Source organism: Equus caballus, chromosome 31 (genome assembly GCF_041296265.1).
Source record: "Equus caballus isolate H_3958 breed thoroughbred chromosome 31, TB-T2T, whole genome shotgun sequence".
Classification (NCBI taxonomy): domain Eukaryota; kingdom Metazoa; phylum Chordata; class Mammalia; order Perissodactyla; family Equidae; genus Equus; species Equus caballus.
The window spans coordinates 10,459,962-10,486,971 of record NC_091714.1 but is presented as its reverse complement, the minus strand read 5'-3'; the positions used below and the strand labels follow the sequence as shown (position 1 = coordinate 10,486,971).

Below are 27,010 nucleotides of genomic sequence, written 5' to 3'. Positions count from 1 at the left end.
AAATGAGAAATTCTACCATCAGATAATTAGAGTTTAGATTTGATGTATAGTCTCAAATTAAATTCAAATGTTCATGAGAAACTGGTAAATCTGGATTCACAGACAGGAACTGATTTGACGGTGTGTCACTGGTGTTCCCGCAGTTCTTTCATTAAGTGTGGGGGAGTGATCTTGTTTATGGGCCCTTTGGGTTTTTTTTTTTTCCATTTTCTGCTTCTATAATCTTAGAGAAATAACTAACATAGAAATATAGGCCTAGAAAGGAAATTCAGTAGTCTAATTTTAGGTGGTATGGATTTTAAGGAAATGATTTCTTTTCTGGTCTCATAAAACTATCAAAACCAGTTTTCATAATTTCTTTTTTGGTGAAGAAGATTGGCCCAGAGCTAATATCTTTTGCCTATCTTCCTCTTTTTGCTTGAGGAAGACTGTTGTTGAGCTAACATCGATGCCAATCTTCCTCTATTTTGTATGTGAAACCCTGCTGCAACATGGTTTGATAAATGGTGCATAGGTCCACTCCCAGGATCTGAACCCACAAACCCCAGGCTGCCAAATTGGAGCATGCGAACTTAACCACTATGCCATCAGGCCAGCCCCTATATATTTTTTTTATGATTTAAAAAATAATTTTTTATGATTTTTAAGTCTTCTCACTGTAAAAATTTTCTCCGTATTTTTCTTTTCTTCTCTTCCATGCCCCCCTACCTTTCTCTCTCTCTCTTTCCTTCCTTCCTTCCAAAAAAGGTTTTAAAAAGAAGAAGCCTTAAACCATCAGGTTCTAGGCGCTTGTTTCCAGACTGCCTTCTAAGACAGCTGCATCCATCTCTATACTCCCACCAGCAGGAGGGAGGCAACACTCTGATGCGCTCTCTCTCGCTTTCTTTCTCTCTCATTTGAAGCCTCAGGGACATTTGTCAATATGAAGCTACACACGGTATTTTTAATTTGCCTCTCTTTGATTACTAGTGAGGTTGATGGCCATTTAAATTTCTTCCTCTGTGTTAAGGTCCTTTCCTGCCCTTTCCGGGCCATCTGCTCTGTTCTGTTTTATGGTTTATGTAATGTGTGTGATGCAAAAATGTCTTTCTCAGTTCATCCCCATCAACAATATATTAATGGAAAACCCTTGGACTTTGGCCTGTGCTGTGCTCTTATCTTCAGCCGTCATCGCTATTGACATTTTTTTTTTCTTTTCGTGTCATCGTGAGAGTTCTCATGGGAGGTTGGCAGGAGGGAGAACCGACGTGTCTAGTCAGCTGCTATGCAAACCCCCCCGACAAAGACTTCAGACTGTCTTTCTTTTTTAATGCCACTCACAATAATACCAAACCGCAGGGGCATAAAAGTTGGCATAGCCTGATTTCGGAGAGAATATTCTTTAAAGTGAGTAAAAAACAAAGATTCACTGATAGATGTTTTTCTCCTACTATTTTGTGTAAAAGATGGAAATATTTTCTTAGGAAATAAAAAGGGGAGGGGGGCGGAATTAGATGTTTGGTGTATCCAGCGCAGGATTAAAGAAATGTAATGAGTAAATAAAGAGATTGAAGAGGATGTTTAGGAAACGCCAGAATGGTTTGTTTGTGCTCACTTGATTGACCTTACTTCTATTTATTTGCAGTTTTTAAACAGGTAGCAGTTTCCAGCTCCCTAGTTTAATTTTAAGGTCTCTTCTGTGGCATATGGTTCTGCAGAAACATATGTTTTCTGTTTCCCTATTAGTTCCTAATATATCGTTTTTTATATATTAAGAAGGCAGATTTTCTTAGTCATTGTTTCGGTAGAATTTTCACATTGCCTTGAACATAGTCATTTGGACCAAAGAGAAGTAACTCAAGCTTCACATAATTAGTGACAGAGCCCAAACTAATAATTTGTAAGTTTTCCTTACATCCAGAAAGATCCCTGGGTACCACTTGGCTAGTCAGAGGAAATTGAAGGGAGAAAGGATGTTCAGAATTTATTCCATCCACTGATTCTGTTCTATTCACTATAGACAGAAGACTATTCCGTTTTATTTGGCATGTGTAATTTCTAAATATAGTTTGTGCCTGGTAGAGCCATGGGTGTTAGTGAGCTATTGCTGTATAACAAATTAGCCCCAGAATTTAGTAGCTTAAAATAACAAACATCTATTTATCTCGTAGTTTCTGGGTCAGAAATCCTGTGCAGCTTCGCCGTGTCCTCTGGCTCTGGGTGTCCCACAGGGCTGCAGGCAAAAGAGGGCTGGGGCTGCCTTCATCTCAAGGCTTGACTGGGGCATCTGCTTCTAAGCTCACTCAGGTGCCTGTTGGCCAGAGCCCACCCTCACGAGCCTTGGCACAGGAGCCCCTCCATAGGACAGTGCACGGCATGACATCAGGCTTTCCTCAGAGGGAGTCAGCAAGAGAGCAAGAATAAGTGATCAAGAGGGAAGCTGAAATCTTTTTTGTAACTTAACCTGGAAGCCATAACCCAACACTTGCCATTTTCCAGAAGTCACTAGCGCCAGCCCCCACCCAAAGTGAGTATGAATACCAGGATACAGAGACCACTGGAGCCATCCAATAGACTACCTACCATATTGGGTAAGGACTTTCTTCGTGGTGTTTCGATTAAAATGACTCTGGGCATCAGAAGGTGTGAAAATGTTGCCCCCTCTGGTCCCACCGCTGTTTAGTGGCTATGGGGGAATGGAGTTCTCTGCCAGCTAAACCCACAGAGCCAGTTACTGGTTTCAGGCTGATATCAGGCTGCTCCCCTTTCCCCACCATGTTTCCCCCTTCCACAGACCTCTCAGGAAGTGGCTCATTCGCCCTCTCTTCTGTGGCCACCAGTCACTTTTCTGCTTGAATTCCTTTCTGAGCTTTGAAACCAAACTTCTTCCCAACCCAACTGGCTTCTGAAACAAGTGCACAGCTCTCATAGCTTTTACTGTAAGCTGCAGGGAAACCAAGTGGACTAAACCAAAATGAGGAACAACTGGGAAGTGTGGCAAATTACCAGAAATCCACACAAGTGCAAGACGAGTGCTCATAGGAGGAAAGAAATAATATGTAAGCAGCACCTAATAAATACTCAGGGGGCTTGCTAAACGTCTTCCAAAAGTAGCTCGTCAGTTCGCAAACCAACACAACCGTGGGGTTGTCATTACCTAAGATTCACATTATTCCAATTTAATGCATGCAGACACGAAGACTCAGTGAAAATAAGTAACTTTCTCAAGCTTCCAGAGTAAGTGCCAGATTTAAGATTTGAAGCCAGTTGGTCTGATTCCAGTGCCTAGGGCCTTCCCCTGGCACCATGGAACTCTTCATGGTGGCCCTCTGGACCCACCTGCAGATTCTGGTGTGGAAGGGGGTCAGGTTCTTGTCTCAACTGTCACTCTACTCAGCCTTGCCAAGGTGAAGTTCTCAGACTCCAGGCAAGGCTGGGGATAGCATGGTACCCCTCCTCAGTCTCTTCCAGAACCTTCTTCACACTCTCCCATTTACCTTGGTCTGTTTTTCTTCTTCACACAGGAGTTGTTTCAGCTTTTAGGAGTCTTGACCACCCTCAGGCTCATGGCAAGGAAGACTTTTCACCACCTGCCCCTATATTTGCCCCGAAGTGGCCCCCTCCCTCCTCTCTATTTCAGTGACCGTGTGAACCCATCTTCTTTGATTGGACCAATCCATACGCACCAAGGGTTGGCTGAGAAGGCTCGTTCCACTCTTAAGACCTACAGCCCGAGCCAGTAACCAAATTATTTAACAACTGCTGGAGCAGACTTAGAGGCCTCCAACCTGGGCAAACATTAGCTTTATTAGCTGGACCATGGAGAGGTCCAAGGAATGTGGGGAGAAGGGCTAGGACAGCGAGCAGTGGCTAGGGAACATTGAGGCACTTGGGGCAGCATCTGTAGCAGCCAGCCCAGGAGTGTACTTCTGTGTGGGTACATGGTATATGTCCCTTTCGAAGAGTAGTTGGGATCACAAAGCCCTTGGAGAATACATAGATCTTCTCCCCACAGACTGCAAAGCCCATAACCTCCAGATTAAGACACGGTCTAAGGTAAGTCTTGGCCTCTTCTCCCATTACTGGGCGGCTGTTGAAGCCTCAGCTGAGCCTTCCAACAGCCAGCAGGATACCATCAGCCGGGGCTGGCTGCCTCAGTGCCCCCCCCTCCTCCCAGACTTGCAGCTCCTCCTGTCTACTCTGTAGGAGAGGCTGAGTTCTCAGAGCATTTGTAGAACAGCAGGTATTGCTATTCCTTGGCTCAGTTTACCCATTTTCCTAGGTTCTGACCCAGATGCCCTATTCAAGAGCTCATCTCTTCAAAGAAGTGTTTTTGCAAAGCTTGCTGTTAGATTTAGACAGCACTAAAATCCTTTCATCTTGCACAGGGCAGCAACAGACACACATTCCACTGAGGGAAGAAGAGAAGGCAAAACCCAAACTGATGGAAACTTCTGGATGAAAAAGTCTTCCAGAACCTTCTGGAATAAGCATTACTACCGCAAGATTTTGCCACTGAGCATGGAGGCACAGCTGGAGCCTTTTAAAGCCATTTTTCGTGGCCCTGCCTGGTGACCTCTTCTTTTTGACGCCATTCAGTCTTACAAGTGCTTAAGACATGAAATGGTGATTTTTTGGCAGCCATGTGACAGCCCTCTCAGGCAGTTGTCTCCAGAAATGTCAAACACCATCCTCAGAACTCAACAGTTCTTTCAAACTCCCACGAATTCTACTGACTGTTTCAACCACATAGATGATGTATGGCAAGCCCTAGATGGATGAGGACCTAGTCCTGTGCGTGTTAGCTTTCTGATCTTTTTCCTCCTCCATTGTATCTTTCCCCAGCTTCCCAGTCGGTTCTCCAGCTTCGCCATCTGCTTGGCAAAATTCAAGGAATTTGGCGGGCGTCATTTAATTTATTGTACCTTTCACGGCAGTAACATCTTCCAAAAATTCCATCAGGATAGCCAGGCATGCTTTCCTCTGCCTGAATCCCCATTGGGGATCTCTCATGAACTATGCTTTTCCCAGATGTTGCTCCACCATATCCCTTAAGGTCGTTTCCATGATTTTCCCCAGAACTAACGAACGTTAGTTTTCCCTTTGACCTCCTCTTTTTAAAAATTAACTAATAGTCGTGTTTGCCACTGGGCAGTCCTCAGGAACCTGTTCGATTTAAAAATGAACTGAAAAGATTTTTATCGGAAGTGAGTGGCTTAAAAGAAAACTCAAATAAAGAGAAAATATGAAAGTTTAACCACAGAAGAATATACTTGGAAAGGCGCAATTAGATGAGCGAGGTGGTCAAGGCATTAATTGGTCAACAATACAATGGTAGCTTTTAGTTTGTTTCCAGTAAGTTCAAAGAGTTTCATAAAAAGTTTAGCATTATACTTGTAATATCTAGTAACAATACTCGGACTTCTGGGTGTTTCCTGGCACCGTCCACCGGGATTCTGCTGAGGTTTGTCTCACCTGGTTGGAGTGTCTGTCGGAGCAGTATATTCAGTTCCCCACTGGCTTCTCAGAAGTGGGGGGACTTGAACTTTCTGCACCCCGCCCCCCTTCTCTTGGGAAGCAAGTTACTCCTTGAACATGACTTGGGAATTTAGGAAGCTTCTCTTTCTTCATAAATGAAAGTTTTGCTTTAGTGTTATACCCATCAGAATCTCCCTGCCCCCAATATTGAAGCAAAACTAACCAATGCTCTTTGTGTGGCTTAAGTGTACTTTGAAATAACAGGAGCCGCCGTCGCCGTTCACTGTCGAGGCTTAGTTAACAGGGACTCTGGGAAGACAAGTGCTCTTCTACGTAGAAACTATGGGGCTGCTTATTCATCAAATGGAATTGGGAAGCAGGGCTCAAGAGAAACGTTCTTGACCTTGGACGTTAAGCTTTACTCCCTCATTAGCCTTCACCGAAGCTCAGGGGATGTCCTGAGGGGTTTGGGATCCTGTGTGTCCCTGGAGGTGCAGAAACCAAAATGTGTCCCACGCATTAGTGGTTATGGCTGTCTGCCCCTCCCAGCTGCCCCATGCCTTTCCTTGGACTGAGTGGCCATCTCCCACTGCTCCACCCCACCATGTCGGGGCTCCAGCCCACGCTCACAGCAGCCAGGATCCGTGCTTAGCTGTCTTTTTGGCAGGTCCACGTATTGTCTCCTTTCCTGCTCATCTGCTGGCAATCCATCATTGAGAGGTGCTATCGCCCGTGATCCTGAGCCCTTCTTCTCCCCAAACTGGGCAAGACACCTTCAAGCTAAGTCAAGTTTCTGGTTTTCCAGGAGTTCTTAGCTACATGTAATGAGGGTAATTGAGGTCATTAGGGAAAAGATGACAACAGGTACAACTGTTACTGTATTCTACAGAGAAATTGTAGAGGGTGCACATCAGAAATGCAGACCTGACTGTGCTACAATTGAGAGAACGCGTCACAGGCACATGGGCTATGAAGACAGCACATCTGATTTGATTTCTGGTGTGAACTTTACCAGCTGGGTGGCCCCAGTCGAATTAGCGAACTTCTTAGGACTTAGTTTCCTCGTCTCTAAAATGGTCTCCATGATACCAAGGTCATAGACTTTTTGTAGACAGTACATGAAATATAATATGCAAAACCGCTTGAAATATAGGTACTCCATCAAAAAATGTAAATTTTCATCCTCTCCCTGTAATCTTTCTGTCTAGCTACCTGTCACTTGAAAAACTGTGTGACCACATCTGTGTCTCTAGCAAGGGTGGCCCTTCCCTCTGTGTCTGTCTGTTCTGACCTCACCTTCTAATGGGATGGATAATTACGTGGTACGAGACCTCCCCACCATCGGGGAAGAGAAATGCTTTCACCAAAAGCACTTTACAAAGGAGAATAGTCAATACCACGGGCAGTGTTTTGGGGGGGGGGGGGGGAAAGGAATCGTGAAGAGGCCAAGTGTTGCCTCTTTAGAGATGGGAAAAATAAATCCACAGCCCCCAACAGCAGCCCAGTATCCAAAAACTCTTGGTGAATTCCATTTTGTTCACTTTTCTACCAAATTTGTGAGCCTGAAATGGTCCTTACCTGATGGCCTCCAACTTGGTGTCAAAGGGTTCATGGGCTTGTTAACCTTCTCACCTTATTTTGTTTTTATTTCTCTCCTTTTGGGAAATAGAACATTTTTTTCTTAAGTATATGTGTAGCCTTTTTCTTCTCTAGTCAAAAGCACCCTATTTCCATTTTGTATAAGTATCATGTACTGTTCTTCAAATGATGGTGTCTCTACTCTGGAAAATGGCATCATTTTGTGCGTTTATCAGTGAAATCGCCTAAGCCTCTGAACTCACATGCATTGCTGTCTCCACAACTGGCTGTTTCTAACCGGTATTTATCCTCTATTATCTACTTCTAAGAGGTTTATGATGATGGGAATGTTAAAAACCCAATCTTCAATTCCTCTTCAATCTCAGGGAAATATAAAGGAAGATTTACTTGGTAATTCTTCTTCCTTTGCAAAAGGAATAGGAGGAAATTAACCATGACATCGGGGTGAGGAGAGCTTCCGCAGAACAGGAGGAGCTGTCAGCAGAAGTAGGGAATACAATGAAGTGAGTGTCTGCTCATCTCCATACACAGTTTCTTTAATTTTCCCAACTGCATGACGATCTTTGCTACCGATCGCCTGCCAGTTCACCGCCCACAGCACGGACCCAGATCTCGCAGGTCGGTTCTGATGATTCTATTCATTTGAATTCAGCGAGGATTTGTCGAGTGCCTGCTCTGCAGTAGGAAGTGTCTGGGCCACTGGGGAGACAGCAGTGACAAAGCCACCTGCAGAGACCCCTGTCTGCTGGACTTGCCGCGGACTCCAGTCCAGGCAGGTCTGATGAGGTTCTGCTTGATCACTCGTCAGTCAACCGTGGAAGGCCTGGAAGCAGTACATACAGCCGAGGATTTCGTGGCTCCATGTTTCTGCTGGCACCCTTCTTCTTAACTGGTCCCACTACTGCTTAGCTGTTAACACCCCCTCCAGGAAGCCTTCTCTGATTCCATCCAAGCCCACAGAGCTGGTCCCTTTGGTGTCCCCTTTGTACCCTCTCTCTGTCTCTGTCACCAAACTTGCTATTTCGTTTGTAGCTAACTGAGTTGGGTCTGTCTCTCCTATTAGAATGTGAGCTTCTTGAGAGCAAAGATCTTGTCTTGGTCTTCTTGTATTCCCTAGCATTTGGTGTAGTGTGTTGGCATGTAGTATGTGCTCAAAAACAAGTGTGTGGAGCGACTGAATGAGGAAATGAATGATGCTCAGCAACGTCGGATATCCACAGTATCCACACTACTTGCTTTCTCTCCGTAGGAACTTTCCAAAACTCACACAAAGGCCAAAAGGTCCCGAGCTAGTGCTTCTTCGTAACACCCAGGATCAATTTTCCACAGCAGTCACTTCTGGACCTTGGTAGGAAAGGACTTTGCCCAGTGTGATGTGGGTGGTGGGGGGCTCGCTCAGGGCAGAGGCCTCAGTTATGCGTAAAGCTAAGTTCACCGCTTTAACAAACCTGGGAGAGCAGACTGAAGCCCTGGGGTGGAGCTGCTGAAAGCTGAAGCACTGGGAATAAGAGCTAGCTGGAGGGAGGAGAGAACAGGCCACATAAACAGCAATTATATGCTGAGTGGTACCAGCCGCACCACACCCGAGGGCATCCCTGGGCCACATCCCAGCAGAGAGCCTTCGGTCCCCGAGGGCCTTGGGAAAGGAGGAGAAGCCTCCTTGGTGTCCACTGCACAGTCTAAAACAAACAGGGCATTTCCATCCCCAAAAGGTTTTCTTGAGCATATAATGATTAAAGTAATTTGTGTTTAGCTGACAATGTCTCTGTGTTGAACAATCTGTTCCTCAGTGATGCTCATAACTGAGATACCCAGCATTCGGGTTCAACTCCAGGAACATTGCCAGTGTCTGGGAGGTTTAATTTGGGTCGCTTTTCATCCCTTCTCATTCCTGAAGGCCTCCTTCCCCACCCTATGGTCTTGGACCCACCCCCAACTGAAGGAAAGCAAAAGGGAAGCTAGGTGAGTCTGAGACTCCGGATCTCCTGAGGGTTTGCTGGCAAGTGAGAGGCAGAGTGCTCAGGTGCATGTGGCCCTGTACCTCAGGCCTCCTTCTCAACTGGTGCCTTGGGTTGTTTTTTTTTTTTTCCACTGTGGCATAGGAACACCAAGTGTAGTTGTCCCTGCCTTGAATATAGATGTCCAGCTTAAGATGGAAAATCCACAAGGATAGCAGAAGAACTTCCTCCAGCCATATTCTTGTAGGCAACCGTGTACAAACTAGACCCAAGATGGGAAATAACTTGAGTTTTGCATTCTTAAATATATGATACTTCATTCCTGGAAACACGCCAATCTAACTAGAACAGTCTAAGGCAACCCGCAAAAATCAAGGGCTTCAGCCCTCTGAGGTTGTGATCCAACCTGGAATATACGTTATTGTCCAGCATCTTCTTTATTGATAGTTGATTTTTAGAAAGCATTGGCAGATTTTAATATTCTGTCAATCCCACCCTTTTGTCAGTTCAATGAGTATTTATGCATTTATTTTTAATCATATATTTTTTCCACTGCAAAAATAGGCTGTGTTTAATTAAGAAAATCTGGAAACCACCAAAAAGCATATATTCACAAAATCACCCTCATAGATTCACCATGGAGAATGAGGTAATGTTATAGGACATATTCTTCCAGTTATGAATATAAATGTATGCTTGAAACAAAAAACAACCTCTACTCTACTTTGTAGCCTGTGTTTTGTAGATATCTATTCAGTTCAACAAATATTTATCGAAAGCCTACTCTGTGCTGGACCCAGTTCTAGGTGCTGGGGATTCCATCTGGGTACCAAGCAGGCAAAAGTCCTCATCACTTTGAACGTTTTTCTAGTGGGAGAGTCAGACAGGTAAGAAGTGAATATATATAGGATGCCAAGTAGGGATAAAGGATATGAGGACAAATAAAGCCCAGAAGGGGACCAGGAGTGCAGGGGGTGCTGGTCCCTTGGTACCAGTGGTCAAGAGAAGGCTCTACTGGGAAAGTGGTATTTGAGCAAAGACTCGGAGGAGGTGCGGAGCTTTGTGGCTCTCTGCCGGAAGGGTGTTCCACGCAGAAGGCATGGCACAGGCAAAAGCCCTGAGGAGAGGCACGTCTGGCAGTTTCTAAGAACTGCAAAGAGGCCATGAGGACGGAGCAGAGTGGGCAAGAGGGTGGAGTACAAGATGAGGCCAAAGGCAACAAGCCCGATGGCTGGGTGGCCTCCCAGAGGATGTGGGCTTTAGTTTTGAGCAGAGGAGTGATGTCATCTGACAAGCTTTCACAGCATCACTCTTGGTGATGTGAGACTGTGGGGGGCAGGAAGCGAGGAGAGGAGTCGGAAGCTATCGCTTTGGAGGGCGCCAGGACGATACGCGTGGAAAGCCTCCAACCGTGACACTCTGAGTCAAAAAGCGATTCAGAAAAGCGTGAAGACGTTTTAGGAATCCTTTGGTCGATTTACTGCACTCACTCACATTTTTTTAAACATATGTGCAATAGTGATATAGATTTTAAAATTGGCGTGCAAGTAAGTCCAAAACAGCTCTTTCAATAAGCATAAAACAAAGATTCCAAGTGATTACAGAGTGCTGTCTTGTCTGGCACATATTTCCTTAAATGATACATGTTAAAATTTTGGTACCTTAGATTTGATGAAACACAGAATTATGGGTAGAGCTAGTGTGGTGCTGAGATTTTTCTGTACAGAGTTGCCAAAATGGAAGAAGAGTGGACAGCCTTTCAAATGTAAAACAGGGTCAGAAGCAGCCACACCTTGGAATTCTGTTTGGGGCCAGAACGAACCCCGTATCTCTCCTCTGGCCAATCTGTATGAAGGCATCCTCCAGCACCCACTCCCAGCATGCCCCAAGGCTGGGAAGTTTCCACAGGGACCTCTCTTGCCCTGCCAGTTTCTTATGGGCCCAGAATGCACTGAAAGCAACATGATGGAGTTGTCCGGATAGTTCATCAGCCATACAGCACCTGAAAACGACACAATCATTTGAGTAAGGGCTGTCATAGAAAGTCTGGGATGTATGGTCGCCATGCCTAAGTAATCGTGTTAGGTCATTTGGGGCAGAGAAATGCTGACTTTGCTCCCTGTGATCCACACACTAGCCAGAAGCCTTTGGCTTCCTGGAATTTTAAACCAAACTCAGAATCACTTGGCAGAAACTTTGAAGCCCCACAATTTTCTCCAACAAGCCCTTGCACCTTCTCAATGGTAGATGGGTGTATTGGGCTGTTTACATGCCGTGATTGGAAGTCTGTATCTTTAAACAACAGGTCCCCACCTTCCGTGTCTATAACTGGACCTATCTGGGTGGTCTGGGAGGTCCCAAGTAAAAATAAGGGCACTGATTTTGTCACACAGGAGCTCCACAAGCTTCATGCAAGACTGTGCTGTGTTTGAGGACATCCCTGATGTAACTCCATCCAGCTGGGGAGGCCTCCAGGGAGAAAGCAGATTTCTTAGGACTGGCCTCCCCTCCTTCACCTGCCTCCTTCCCTTAGTAAGCCTAAAAGCTACAGTTCTCAGAGAAGAAGGTTGATGGGGAGTGGTGTAACAATGAGCCTGCTGAGTCTTTGATGACACTAGGCGTCATCCTTATAGTCTATAAATTTCTATGTGGAGGTCTAGTCACCTATCCTTTCTCTCTGGCTTTGAACTTTTCCTTACAGTTTTCTCTTGTTACTTGTTTCCCCTTTGGTCCCTCAGTCCTTCCATATAATATTGGTAGTTTCATCATTATGTGCAACTAGCAAGGTGGGGGCTTTTCAAAAACTGGGTGCTGCCATGGGGTGTCTTGTGGGAGAATGGTACCCTTGGGAGTTTTATGAAATCATCTATTTGTTTTTTCTCCATCCTAGAGTTATGAATGGGTATTATTCGTGAATCTTTTTTTCTCGTTTTGTCTCCAAGGAATGTGCTTGTCTTTGCCCTGTAGTGGTACATTTATTTCTAAGTATGTGATTAAGGAACAAATCATAAAACTAATGGTGTTTATGTCCCTGCCTATAAATGAAAAATACATTTATTTTACAGTGACTCATATGAAAAGGAGTAAGATCATTTTTATTACAACCCTTACCACCTCCATTCCTCACAATGCTACTCTGTTATTATTTCAGACATGTGAGTCATTGGCTCAGAGGATTTCATTTTATCATCATTTATTTGCTTTAGCTATTTATTATTGAAATGCATTGCAATCAAGTCTCTGAAATTTAAAATAAGAAGGTAACTTTGTGATTTCTGAAACATAGAAACCTCTTTTGTTAGACGGCATCATCGATGAAGCAAGGCCACTTCCCTCTCCTGCCTAAACATTAATTGCATGTCTCATTTCTACATATAAAGAATATTCTCGTGTTTATGTTTTCGTAGGTACAGGACAGAATAAAAATATCAAATGTAGGCCCTGCTGTAGTTAGGGGTCATAAGGTACAATTAGCAGGGTATTTTTTTTGTATGTGTATCCATTTGCAGGCAAAAATTAAAAGATGACTCGAATTGTTTCCATATGGGAAAAGATTCTCTACTTTTTCTTCCAAAATCCACTTGGTTTTAATCTCTCTGCTACATCTCGTTAATATTGTTTTGTTTTGTTTTTGTTTTTAAGTAAAGCTGATCTTCCTCCAAAGAATGTCCTGTGGAAAAACAGAGAGACCCAGTAATGAAATCCAGGCGTCTTATGTGAAATGTTTCAGAAATTAATTTAGTCCCAGGATTTTTGTCCGAGGAATCAGTTTTATGTCAAATTCTAACCTGTGAGCTAGTCTCTAACTATGAACGCAGAATTAATGACAGTATTGATTCTGGGATGTCAGGATCTGTTTGATGATAAAATAATTTTGTCATAATTAATGGCAAAACACACTCATTGCATAGTCTCAGATAATAAAGACCCCAGAAAAGAGTTCCGCCCTTCACATGTAAACATCAAAACGCAAGTAATTATTTTTCCTAAAGGTTTGAGCAGATTGCTATTAGAACTGAAAAAATTCCTTCTAATCTTTTGGCCATGCTAAATTCCTAATGATTGCCTGGAAGGACCTTTCTTTGCCTGTAATGTAGAATGAGTTGCCAGTTTGTAATAAGCATTTAATCATCATATCCAAAGTCAAACAGCTCCCACTGATGTATAAGATAGAAGAGGGTGCCTTGTAAAGGATTTCATCATCTTAGCATTTGTTTCGTCTGGTGCTAAATTAGCTCATTTCTTTTAGGTTATGAAAATGCATGCTTTCAGATTCTTATTTTTTTTCTCCTGTCACTTTCCCATTAAGTTTTATGAAGACAAGACACTTGTAGCCTGTTTTCCACATGGGTTGTATGTAGGTCACAATTCTTCAGACAGAAAGAGGACTCCATTTGGTGTTTATATCTTTGGCAGCTGCATCAGCATCTTGTATCCAATCCAGGCCCTCGGGGGAAGGAGTCTTCCTCATCACAGATGGCTCAGAATTCGAGATTCTATCCGCAGTTGCTCAGAAACGTGAAGGAGCCATTTTCAAGTTGTCTGAGCTCCGGCTAAGAATTTCCTTCGCTGCTCACAGTGCTTTAGCTACTAAGCCAAGCCGGTTGCTGTGGGTTGGCTGAGATTTCCCGACAGTCTCGCCTCCTTCCAGAGGTCTCGCGATCACTGCCGTGGCAGGGTCTGCATGTTGCCTCGTCTTTGCCAGAAGGACTGCAGATGCTCTCTGCTTTTTCTGAGCAGCAGTTTGAAGCAATGTGTGTAGCACACTATCTCATTGTTTGCTTTGGGGCGTGACTTCTGCTGCTTTGTAAAGAGTGTTGTCCGAGATTTCAAAGAGAAACTCAATATTGGCCTTTGTCACACAGAGGCTGGTAGGGCAGGGGACTGCCACAGAGCAGCTCATATTGTACAAAGTTGGACCAACACAAGGGGCTTCATCTGCTGGAACTTTAGAACGTGAAGAGGGTAGAGGTTCTAGTTAATGCTTCCAGAATGTGTTCGTAGGGCACACTCAACTCAGTGAACTAAGGACAATCTGCTTCTCTCAGCCGAGGAAGCATGGAGGGGGCAGGTCTTCAGACCTGTTTGAAGGAAGTCACAGGACCAGCAAGCTTAGAAGATAAAGAAGTGAGTTCTAGACATAAGGTGTGTGGTTGGTGTTGAGGGTATGGCTGACTTGACTTTCCTCCTCTTTTCTGTGTTGCTGTGAAACTCAGTAAATGGGTCCCATTCATTCACTTACTCAGCAAGTATCTGTCAAATACCTACCATGTATGGGCATTGCCCTAGGTGCTGTAAGGCCACAATGATGACCAGGGCCCAGTCTCACCCTCCGGGACTTCCAATCCAGTGAGGTCCCTGAGCATGGCCACAAATAGCCACACGTACCATAGAGAAGAGCAAACAAAAATATTCCAGAGGTTCAGAGAAAGAGACCATCCCTTCTGCGTGGCGGTGAGCCAAGAACAACTTTTCACAAAGTCTTTATAGGAACTTAAAGTTGGGAGGGGGGGGCCTTTAAAGAGCTGAGATGGGGCGTGAGGGCATTCCAGACACAAGGGCTGAGTGGGCAGGGGCCTATTTGAGAAGGTCAAGAGGTCAGGATAGCTGAGCTGTCCTTGTCTGTGTGAAAAGGGGGAGTGGGGTGGAGGATGAGCGGGAGAGACTGGCAACCAGGCATATGGGCTATGGAGGCCAGAGAAGGAGCTTGAACTGAATTTGCAGGAAAAGGGGAGCTACCGCAGGCTTTTGAGCAGAGACGTGTATCAGACCTGGCAGCATGGTTAGGGCCGATGGAATGGGGGCCTGAGGCAGGCAGAGGGCGAGCTGGCTGTTCCAGTTGGCTCCCAGACGAGGGAAGCCGAGAGGCGAGGAATTCAGGGCAGTACCCCATGAGGTTCCTGAGAAGACAGGAATCGGGGGGCAAAGTGAAGTGGAAGGATGAGCCCTGGGCAGAAGGAAGGCTGCCTGCTCTCTAAGAATGAGGAAGGACAAGGCAGTGTGCAGAGGTTCCCTTGGGGGCTTCTGAAGAACTCACAGACTCTAGGGAACCAGATGTAAACATCTGGCAGACCCAGAGAATGCAAAGCTACCTAGTGTAACAGAGCCATTGAAATCAGCACCTGGAGGCCCCACTTCTTTCTTGTCCAGCCACAGAGGGGCCAGAAACTGCACTTGACCAGCCGGGGAAGGGGAAGAGGTTTAACCTAAAATCAGGTTAAGAGTTTTCACTATTAACTGGGATTGTTACCCTTTTAATTACTGAAATGAGACTGTTTCCCACTTAAAGTGACTGAAGGCCTTCCTGTCGGCTTCATCTCATGACCAGAAGAGTCAGGGGACCCAGCTGAGTTTTCACACAGGAGCAGGAGCAGGTTTAAAAGGGAGACTGAGAAAGGCGTGTTTCAGATTCACGTGTGATTCCTCCACGTTTGCCAACGAGTCACAGAGAAGCAGTCCTGGCAGTTCGGAGACATTCACTTGACTGAGCTCTTCCTCTTCCTCCTTTCCTGGATGGAGCTGATTGAATTAATCAATTCAAGTGCAAATAACTTAAACCACAGTGTACTGTGTCTGCGATAAGAGTGCGCCCGGGGAGAGAAAACTTAAGTTGAAGACATTGATCTCTAATTGTGAATGTCAGATATTAGCAAGGGCAGCAGACGTCCTTGGTGGGAGGTCCGGGGAGGTGATGGAGAGGTGCTCAGAGCCAGCAGCCTGGAGAATGGGTAGCCCCTGAAGACCACAGCCCTGTGTGCAGTGTACTTGGGACAGGAAGCCATCTGGGACATGGCTCACTCATCAGCTGCAGCTGGCTCTAAGGGCGCAATCTTTGCGACTTTGAGCAGACAAACTTTGAGGTCAACCAAGTTACGTTTCAGACCCAAAAGGGAAAAGCAGAGACACCATAACCCAAGATCTGCCAAATCACCTTCACAGGAGGGTTCTGACAGCACTGAAGTATCCATCCTTGGAGAAGCCAATGGAGCTAAATAAATCACAGCTCTAAACACCTGATTGCATCCTCCTGACTCGTCCATCCCCGTCATATTGTCCAGCTGCGCCCTGGCTGCTGCTGCTTAACAACTGTCCCAACTGCTTGTTATTTAAACTCATTAAAAATGAGAAAGAGAAAAACCATTGCCCTGTTTTATTCTCTGCCATTATGCAAAGAGGCATTCTTCTGTTGAATCCTGGATTTAAATTCTGGAAAATTCTCTTCTACACAAGTGGTCATTTCCCTAGCCATTTTGTGAAACAAAACAAGTCCCCCTAGAGTCGATTCTTTAAAAATGTACATATTTAAAAAATATTTAGGGCTAATATATAGAAATTGAAATCTATTAGTACCAGAGTCAGTTTTATGCCTGCGGTATGGACTGTGTTTATTTGTGATTGTGGTACACGAGCAGATTTTTAAGGCTTAATACAATGTAAGGTTGCTTTTTCTATGACAATAAGAGTAACAAAAACAATGGCTTACTTTATGACACAAACACTTTTTAGCGATCTTTGAGAGTTTGAGTTCCTTGATATCAACTCCAGGTTGAATATCACAGTCAGAGATTTAATCAATAGACTTGTAGCAATTGATCTTTATCACCAACTCTTCGTAGAAGCTCCATGCCACAGTCCAAATGTGCCCCATTTAACACAATGGACAAGCCCTGCAAAGGCACCTATTTTTGTAACCCGCCGCACTGTGCCATATCATAGAGCTGGAACACAGCTCCCTACGGACATTTTGGCTTCCAAGTTAGATGCAGCATTAAATGCGATTTTGATTGTCCCTTTATGTTGAATCTCTAAAGGGAAGATGGTCATTTCTTAATAAGACTTTCATTCTCTACATGACTCATATTAAAATAAAAGTTCTGTACCAGGCCCTAGGGCCCAGGCCCGCAAGAGAGGGAAGCACCCCACCTGGCGCCATCTTTTAAAATCTCTTAATTGTCAAGACTAGTAGTTCTCTATTGCAGGAACATATTTCCTTTATAATCCAGGAGCACGCTCGGAGCGCTATTTGCCAGATTCTGGTGTCCCCAAGGTTCTTAAGTGTTTATTTAACTTGAAGGTTTTCAGTACCTAAAATCATAAAATCAAATTTTTTAGAAAAACTGGAAGCCCACTAAAGGGTATTAATTATGTTAGTATTCGCCTAAAAACACTCGAGGAAAAGCAATGCCTCTTTTTCACACAGCAAAATCGGTTGGATTAAAAAAGTCATTTTCATAATTTAAGCGAATTCTTTCACAAAGGGGGTTTCTTTACTCCTTTTCTCCACAGCAAGTTCTTTTTATCTTCTTGCTCTCCTTGCCAAATTCGCTCTCCTATGAAAATCTCTGACGGTGTTCAAAAAGGCTGAACTGTCTGGCAGTTTGAGCAGGATCATGTCGATGCAGGCATGACAATTAACAGTTTTTATGGTTCCCTGTGAATCCTGTGAAGAGAAGTCGCAACTGGCCATGCGGTCGAAACGTGACCTGGTGCTGTTTTCTGTTGTTGGTTTTGTTCTGCTTCTGCAGGGGAGTTGGTGTGGGAGAGATAAAAGAGATGTTAGAAGTGTCACAGATTTTTGTCTCTCTAAATCAGGTGATTCTCTTCTTCTGTTGCTACAGTCCACCTGCCTGGCAGGAAATCCCGCCTGGTCATGGGTTAGGTTCTTCCTCCAGCTTCTTAAAGCTGTTGGAAAATCTCTAGGTTTCTGTAGAGCAGGGAATTCAGCAAAGGCCTTTGGTCTCCAGTTCACAGTAACCATTCCATGTAGGCTTGTCCAGCCGCCATGCCTCTTGAAGACCCGGTGCTCGAACATGCCTGTTTCCTGGTCTCAGCAAAGGGCATCGTGGCCTGTGATCCTCGAGGCCTAGACTCTTGCCAACATCCCCTTGCCAACCCATCAGAAACCTCACCACCCCGCCTGCAAGCACTTTACAGGAGTGGGGTGCTGGTCCTCAATACTCCCAGGACTGAGCCTCCATCCACCTCCTTGTCTTGAGCAAAGCTTTCCAATCTTTTCTTCTCTAGCTACTTCTTTGTTTTGTCTTGAGTAGCATCTGGAAGAGTAGCAGCTGATGAAGTGGACCATCTAGGAGATGCTTTCCACTCTAGATGGAAATACAGATGTTTCCACTCTAGATGTTATAATTCTGTGATTCCGTGTTGTGTTCCTCGAAACCCACGATGTTACTGAATGTGGTGACAACAGACTAACCATGGTCATTACAGATCCCATCCTTTACTCAGTTTCAGGCACTGAGCTCTTCTCACTCTGCCTCTCAGCACCTCTGTGGAGTCAAGGGGCAGTGATGGTGGGCCAGGGCATGGTGCTTCAAACTGCCCTGGTTCCTGGATCCCTGGAGCCTGGCCTGGCATAGACTTTAGTCTGTCCCCAGGGCACCTCTCCCTGACTCATCACACTCTCTGTTGCATGTCAGCGCATACAACTAAAGGACAATGAAAAGGTTTCAGAGAATTGAGTTGGGTCACGTTCATCAATTGTTAGCTCAAATGCCTTCTGGAAGAGTGTGAGATTATTATATTCCAGCCACCAAAATCCCTTTAATCCTCTTCAGAAACTGGCCTGCAAGTTCATTTCCATAGCTCATTAACCTCTTTTGGATCGATTAGCTTCAAAATGTTGAAAATTGGTTTTTCGCCTCTTGAGGGTAAATTTGCAACCCTCAGCATTTTGCGCTGGCTGAAAGTCCCTGAGTTGCTTGCCCCAGAGGGGAAAGGCTGGGCCTGATGAAGACAGTCCTAAGCTGGTGTCTTCTTACGTTATACAATTCCAGGGGACAGTGGGAGGGCCACAAGGATTCAGGAGCTGTGTTTTCAGCACACTGGGACAAGCTCTGTATATCTTAGATTGATGGTACACGCAGGATGCTTTTCGTTCTCCTGCCAGTGTCTTTCTTAAGTAGCTCTGTGGCAGCAGAGGACCCTGGGCTATTATGGCTGGAGAGTGGGGGTTAAATTGTCCACAAGAAAGAATTGCAGACCTCCCCAAATGTAAATGCTTAACAGAGATGGATTTTAATGGAAATCAATTTCACTCCTCCTAAGAAGCCTCTGGCTTCTTGGAAAATACAGACTGCTCACTGTTGATTACTGACACGATATTTCCTTTCTTTCTCCCCTCCCTTCCTGCCTTCCCAACCTGTTGGCAGCTGTCCATATCTGGCAGTGAAAATCACTCCTGCCATCCCCGTGGTTGGCGGCATACTGTTCTTCTTTGTGATGGGGACCCTGCTTCGCACCAGCTTCAGTGACCCCGGCGTCCTTCCGCGAGCCACGCCTGATGAAGCCGCCGACCTGGAAAGGCAAATAGGTAACCCTGAAGGTCGGCCCTCAGCCTTTGGCCACTTGCCACCTGTGCGGGGCCACAGTGCGGGAGGACAGGCGGAGGTGGCGGTGCAGGAGGGGCAGGGTGCTGGACGGTGCCACGTAACCCGGGAGGAGTCCCGGCAGCCTGCATCCCCTCGGCGGCAGGATGAGCTGAGGAGGAGGTGGGATGTACAGTGGTCGGAGGTAAGGCCGAGGGGCTGGTGCACGGGAGGCGGGCTGGTGGTGCCATCAAGCAAAGAATCACCCCGAGCCATTTCCTGATGTTTCTTTGAAGCCCGAGTGTCCGAGTCTGTTCTGAGGACCCTCAGTGGTGAGAGACCTGTAGATGTAGGTGACTCTCTCTATTCTCTTTTATAATCATCGTAGCTTAACTCCACTTTCCATAATATAAACCTGGAAAGGTCACATCTTAGACTGCTGTCTTATTTATCCAGCCTGGGATCCAGAATTTCCTTTGTTTATTTATTTATTTATTTATTTATTTCCAGAATTTCCTTTGTATTTTTATTTATTTATTTATTTATTTATTTTTGCTGAGGAAGATTGGCCCTGAGCTAACATCTGTGCCAATAGTCCACTATTTTGCATGTGGGTCACCACCACAGCATGGCTAGGGACAAGTGGTGTAAGTCCGCTCCTGAGAACCGAACCTGGCTGCCAAAGCAGAGTGCACGGAATTTAACCACTAGACCACAGGGCCAGCCTCCAGAATTTCCTTTATTATGGCATAAAAAAGGTATATATTGAGATATACTGACATGAATAGCTTTATTTTTCCTTAGGTATTGAAATCTTAGGATAACAAGTTTACAGCAATCCATTCTAAAGATATTACAACAAATCTTAATTTGTCACACAACAAACTTTTAAAGCTCTTTTTTCTAATTAAAAAGAGAGCTTTCTCTCTCCCTTAAAAATTTGCATTTCAAAGCCTTCCCAGTGGGGTAGTGGTTGAGTTCATGTGCTCCACTTCAGTGGCCTAGGGTCCACGGGTTCAGATCCTGGGTGCGGACATACACACCGCTCATCAAGCCATGCTGTGGTGGTGTCCCACATACAAAGTAGAGGAAGATTGGCACAGATGTTAGCTCAGGGCCAATCTCCCTCACCAAAAATAAAAAAATAAAATTAGTCTTATAAAGCATATTTTTAGAAAAGATGTTTGAATTTGTGAATGTGTAGCTTTGCAGTGGTGCATCAGTTAATTTGACAAGAGTGGCAGAGGTGTTTTGGTGACTCAGTGTGAGCACAAAGTTTAGGCATGAAAAATCCTTTGACAGTTAGTTCTCTCCCAGTATTCCTCCCATTCCATGGGCTTCGTTCCCTCCCCAGCCTCACTCAGCTGAGAGACTCTCCCTGCCTTTTCCACAGTGTAAAGAGATACAAGTGTGGGTCTTGATAGGCAGTGTCTGCTCTGGTCTGCCATCCCTAAGCACTGAAGCACAGTTGTGCCTTTCTCTGAGGATCTGCCTCTATCCTTTGTCCCTGTCGCCTGGGTAGGAGCAGTAAAGGAGTTGATAGCAGGAGTGTATGGTGGGTGGTCTGCTGAGCAGCAGCCTTTTTGTGTCCTGAGGTAGGGGTGGGAAGAAGCAGCAGTGGGGAGACAGTCTCTTACCACCGCATTTTGGGACATCAAGACAGGACATTAATTCATAATTTAAAGCCTCACATTTATAGCACATTAATAATTTATAAAGACCATCCATGGCGATCATGGAATTTGATCACATCCAAGCAAGTTTGTGAGGAAGACTTTATCATTACACCCACTTTACAGATAAGGAAACTAAGCCCCAAAGAGGCAGATGGGAGAAAGTGGCAGAGCCAGAGCCTCAAACCCACATCGGCTGGATCTCAGCCCTTGTTCTTTCCAGGTTGTCATGTCATAGGGGAGAGAGGGAGACCAGGCCCACTTTCCTTCAAGGACTAGAACTGGACCTATAGCAAGAACACAGTCTGTGCCCACCTCACATTAGCACACAGCTTGAAAATCTTCCACTCCAGCAGTGCGCACAGAGCCCAGCTCCCCACACTGGCCGTTAATCATTTTCCTGCTGTGATCCTGTTTTTTTCCCCTGCCTCCCAGTTAGTGCAAGAAGCATCGGCAAAGTCAGCAAGATTAGGAACCAGTTTTCTGCCTTTCTTAAAAGGGACTATAAAGAGTGACCATGAAACTCTCTATTATAAATGCAGATTCTAACAGGCACAGAGTTCCCATTCATCCTTATTAATATTGAGGAAGTTAAGCAATTCACTGAAGTTTTTTTCTTTTTTTTTTTGCTTAAAGTTGATAACCTTAGAGCAGTATTTTTTTTTTCAGTGAGGAAGACTGGCCCTGAGCTAACATCTGTTGCCAATCTTCCTCTATTTTATATGTGGGTCACCACCACAGCATGGCTTGACTAGCAGTGTGTATGTCCATGCCTAGGATCTGAACCGCAAACCCTGGGCCACTGAAGGAGAGTGCACAAACTTAACCACTACACCAATGAGCTGGCCCCTAGAATAGTGTTTTTTAATATAAGTATTTGTAAAAGGCAGCTCTGCCCTGTGCCACCCCCCACTCCCACCCCACGGAGACATAGATTCTGTTGAGAGAACGAGATGGGCTAAAGGATAAAACCACGTTTTGTCTCCTGCAAAGGAGAGCAGAGGATCTTCAGAGACAGGACGTCAGCGTGGCAGTAATGAGTAGCTTGTCACATCCTCTCCCCAAAAGTCAACAATAAACCTGAACAAAATAGTGAGAAACAATCATTTCATGGTTCTGGAATTTGACCATGTTGAGAAGCGGTTATTCATGAAAAACTGTAGAACTTTGGGTAAGAGCAGTGAGAGTCTGGGGCCTTCTCACTTGGGGCTGCTCCACTGGCACCCTGAATTCCAAAGGGGAGGAAGCTCTACCTAGACCAGGGCAAGCCCTGAAAACCAGCAGCTTCCCTGTCTGAGGGGCTGTCTTGGTTTGGAGTGGAGTATGGCAAAAAACAGTAACTGAAACTTTCACCTTAAGAAGCTAGACAAAGAAGAGCAAACTAAACCCAAAGCAAGCAGTAGTAAGTTAGCATTAAAGATGAATGGAAATCAATGAAATAGAATACAGAGAAAATCAGTGACACCAAAAGTTAGTTCTTTGAGAAGAGCAATGAAAGTGGCAAACCTTTCACCATCCTATCCCCTCCCCCCAAGAAAAGACAGAGAGAGAAGACACAAATTAGCCAAATCAGGAGGCATCACCATCGACTGCAGAAATTAAAAGGATTTTAACTTTATGCTGCACATTAGACAACTTAGATGAATGAACAAATTCTTAGAATGCCACGATGATCAAAAAGATGACTCAAGAAGAAATAGAAAATCCAAAGAGACCCATAACAAGTAAAGAAATTGGTTGTTTATGTGAAAAAGATCAATTTGAATCCTTACCTCACACCATACATAAAAGTTAATTTCAGAGACCTAAATATAAGAGTTAAAACTATAACACTTCTGCAGAAAACATAGAAGAAAATTTTTGTGATGTTGGGTTAGGCAGAGTTCTTAGATATGACACCAAAAGCATGATTTGTAAAAGAAAAAAATGATAAATTGAATTTCATCAAATTAAAAACTTTTGTGCTTCATGAGACACTATTAAGAAATTGAAAAGACAAGCCACAGACTGAGAGAAAATATTTGCATATTATATATCTGATAAAGTGTCTTGTTCTTGTGTCCTAAATATATAAAGATCTCTTACAACTCAATAATAAGACAAAGAACCCAACTAAAAATGGGTAAAGGATTTGAATAGACATTTTTCCAAAGAAGATATATGAATGGCCAATAAGCACATAAAAAGATGCTCAACATCATTAGTTATTAGGGAAATGCAAATCATAACCAGAGTGAAGTACCATTTCACACCGACTACAGTGACTCTAATCAAAAATACTGACACTAAGGGGCCAGCCCCATGGCCAAGTGGGTAAAGTTCCACACCCTCCTCTTTGGCAGCCCAGGTTCACGGGTTCAGATCCCAGGTGTGGAGCTACTCCACTCATCAGCCATGCTGTGGAGGCGTCCCACATACAAAGTAGAGGAAGATGGGCACAGATGTTAGCTCAGGGCGAATGTTCTTCAAGCAAAAAAAGAGGAAGATTGGCAACAGATGTTAGCTCAGGGAGAATCTTACTCAACAAAAAGGACAAAAACAAAAACGACCCCACAAATACTGACAATCAATAACAAATGTTGATGAGGACATGGAGAAATTGGAACCCTCACGCATTACTGGTGGGAATGTAAAATGGTGCAGCCACCTTGGAAAACAGTTCCTCAAAATTCCTCAAGAAATTAAACACTGAGGTACCATATCACCCAGCAATTCTACTTCTAGGTATATATCCAAGAGAAATGAAAACATATGTCCTCGAATGTGCATTATACCTAATAGCCAAAAACCGGAAACAACCCAAATGTCCATCAGTGGGTGAGCTGATGGAAAATATGAGGTATACCCACACAATGGAATACTACTGAGCAATAAAAAGGAGCGAAGAGTTGACATAACATGGATGAACCCAGAAAACATTATGCTAAGTGAAAGCAGCCAGGTCAAAAGGCTGCATATTGTGTGACTGTGTTTATGTGAAATGTTCAGAAAGGGCAACTCTTTAGAGACAGAAAGCTGGTCAGTGATTGCCTGGGCTGGGGGTAGGAGTGAGAATTGACCGGACACGGGCATGAGAGAACTTGTTGGGGCGATGAGAATGGTTGTGATGGTTGCACAATCTAATAAATTTACTAAAAATCATTCTAACGTACACTTATAATGGATTACTGATATAATATATAAATTACACCACAATAAAGTGGTCAAAAATAAAAAGGAAGAAGAGAGGAGGGGAGAGAGGAGGAAGATGGAGTGGAAGGAAGGTCCCACCCATCCTGCAGTTGTGTGTCTTAAAGCTGTTGGACACTTTCTAAACCTCATTCCTCGTTGTTCTTACCTGGAGAATGGGAAGAGTGACGCACATCCTGTAAGGTTCTTGTCAGGACTGGCCTAGCTCAGTCACTGGCAGTATTATTTTAAGAAAAATATTCTCCTCTTTTCCCACCCAGCTCTCGCTTCACCTTCTTCAAACATCGATTCTCATAAAAAGCGACCTGAAATGCGATAGGAATAAATGGCAGAGCTGATACAACGTGCGGCTCATGCTTTATCAGGAGTCCTCCCGTTGATTACTTGGCTGCGGAAAATGAGATTATGTCCCAGTGAAATCTTAGCACATTTATTTTCCTATCTAAAGAAGGAAAAAGGAAAAATGAGATTTGGAAACTTTTCGGTATTAGGTAATTAATTCTAATTATCCGTAGTGTACCTCTACTTACAGAAGCCCGTAAGAGCCGCTTGAGACCAGCCATCTGAGTCATTTACTGCAGACTCGCCAAGGCCCTGGACAGCGTCGCCCGTCCCCAGCTTTCTGGAGGGGAGCGGGTGGTGAGGAGGAGGCTGTGCGGCTCAGAGTCTGTTAGTCTCTTGAAAGGCCTTCCTCTTCTTTTTTCTGAAAGAATTCTCCCAGTTACTTATGTCGCAGCTAAAAGGACGGCAATGACCAGCACCAGGGGTCCCCGGGGGTGTCGCCGGGTCACTGCAGTCCTGTGTGTAAATTACAGTTGTGGAAGTTCAGTTTTTTCAGTTCACTTCGGGACGATCAGATACTAAGCGACGGATTGGGGGTTGGAAAAAAATTACAAGATGCTGTATCATAAATCATGGGATCAAAGCATTTCATTACAATTAGGGATAGACCTTTCCAGGCATCCAGATGGAGACAAGGGCGGGCCTGCCTCTCCGCTCCCTGTTCCCCATGCGCCCTCTCTTCCCATCCTCTCCACGGTCCTGAGGAGGGAAGTCAGGCCAAATGGGCACCCAGCTTGCTGGGCTCCGAGAACAAGGCTCCTTATTTAGCAAACTCTCCCCCGGTGTCACGGTGACCTTGACACAAAGGAAGCGATCTCAGGGTCGCTTGGTGGGGGTGGAATCAGATCAAAGGAAGCTGAGTGGTCTTTAGGACATTCCCTCGAGCTGGGCAGCATCTGAAGAACTGTTGCCTTCGCTCTGCGCCTTCTACTGAGTGGCTCGAACACCACCCTGTTAGATCAGTGCCCACGTGTCTGCCTCTGTCTCTTTCCCTCCCTCCCTCGTTTCCCTCCCTTTCCTACCCTCCTTTCCTCCCCCCATCGTCCTTCTCCTCTCCTTCCTCCCCCTCCTCCTCTCTCTCATCCCCTTCTTCCTCCTCCCCTCCCCTCCTCCCTCTCCTCTCTCATCTCCTCCTCTCTCCTCCCCCTCCTCCTCCTTTCTCCTCCTCCCCCTCCCCTCCTCCCTCTCCTCTCTCTCCTCCTCCTCTCTCTCCTCCCCTCCTCCTCCTTTCTCCTCCTCCCCTCCCCTCCTCCCTCTCCTCTCTCTCCTCCCCCCTCCTCCTTTCTCCTCCTCCCCTCCCCTCCTCCCTCTCCTCTCTCATCTCCTCCTCTCTCTCATCCCCTTCTTCCTCCTCCCCTCCCCTCCTCCCTCTCCTCTCTCTCCTCCTCCTCTCTCTCCTCCCCCCTCCTCCTTTCTCCTCCTCCCCTCCCCTCCTCCCTCTCCTCTCTCTCCTCCTCCTCTCTCTCCTCCCCTCCTCCTCCTTTCTCCTCCTCCCCTCCCCTCCTCCCTCTCCTCTCTCTCCTCCCCTCCTCCTCCTTTCTCCTCCTCCCCTCTCCTCCTCCCTCTCCTCTCTCATCTCCTCCTCTCTCTCCTCCTTTCTCTTCCTCCCCCCCCTTCCTCCTCCTTCCCCTCTCCTCTCCCACCCCCTCCTCCTTCCCTGTCTTCCCTTCCTCTTGCTTCTCCTCCACCTTGTTCTCTCTCATACTCCCTCCTTTGGTCAAATTCTCATCATCCAACAATTTTTCTTCTAGTCCACAGAACCAATCACCATTTCTAAGACTCCAGTTTATCTCCCATTATTTCCCGAATTAGCCCTTGGACTGGGTGTCCTCTAGAGGAGATATTTGGGAAGCGTGGCCCAGCAGCTTCCCCATCCTGAGGAAACGCTGGCCTTCTCAGCGGCTCAGTCTTCCACCATCCCAGACACTGCGACTCCTGGGAAGAGTTCCACGGGAACAGGATGTTTTCGCCACCACTTCCACCTGCTGGAGTCTTTTCCCCGAAGACATCTTCATTCAATGTTTAAGAGCAGAAACATTTTAATTGGAATTTTAACAAGACTGATGGATTTTTGTTAAAGAAAAATACTTTCTGAGGAGAACACTATTAAGCCAATTTAAGACCTCGATCAATTTTGTCTATCGCAAAGCCAAACTATTTCCAATTTTTTCCCATTTCCATTTTTATTTTACTAAAATTATTTTTATTGGAGTAATTTCTTATCTGCATAAAATTTATAACAAAGATTATTTTTATTGATCAGATTTCTTTTAATATCATGAAAGCTGTCATTGTCAATTTTTTTATAGAACTATTATTTCTACGAAGGCAAATTTTCCTGATGATTTGATTTTTTACCATGTGAATTTTTTAAGCCATTATTGGTTGCTTTTTGTGTTGGTTATTCCTATCTTGTAAGATTCACCATGAAATTGCTTTGAAACTTGATGGATTCTTACTCTTTGCCTCG

General features: G+C 45.0%; 1 protein-coding gene across 7 annotated transcripts in view; it reads left to right on the top strand.

Moving 5' to 3' along the window:
- Positions 1-27,010, top strand: part of ZDHHC14 (zinc finger DHHC-type palmitoyltransferase 14) — a 278,614-nt gene that overhangs the window by 142,528 nt on the left and 109,076 nt on the right. For all 7 annotated transcript variants that reach the window (XM_023633128.2, XM_001501190.6, XM_001501178.6 and 4 more), the window contains one exon: positions 19,181-19,341. In XM_023633128.2, coding sequence (XP_023488896.1) covers positions 19,181-19,341 — 161 coding nt within the window. The remainder of the gene's footprint in view (positions 1-19,180; positions 19,342-27,010) is intronic.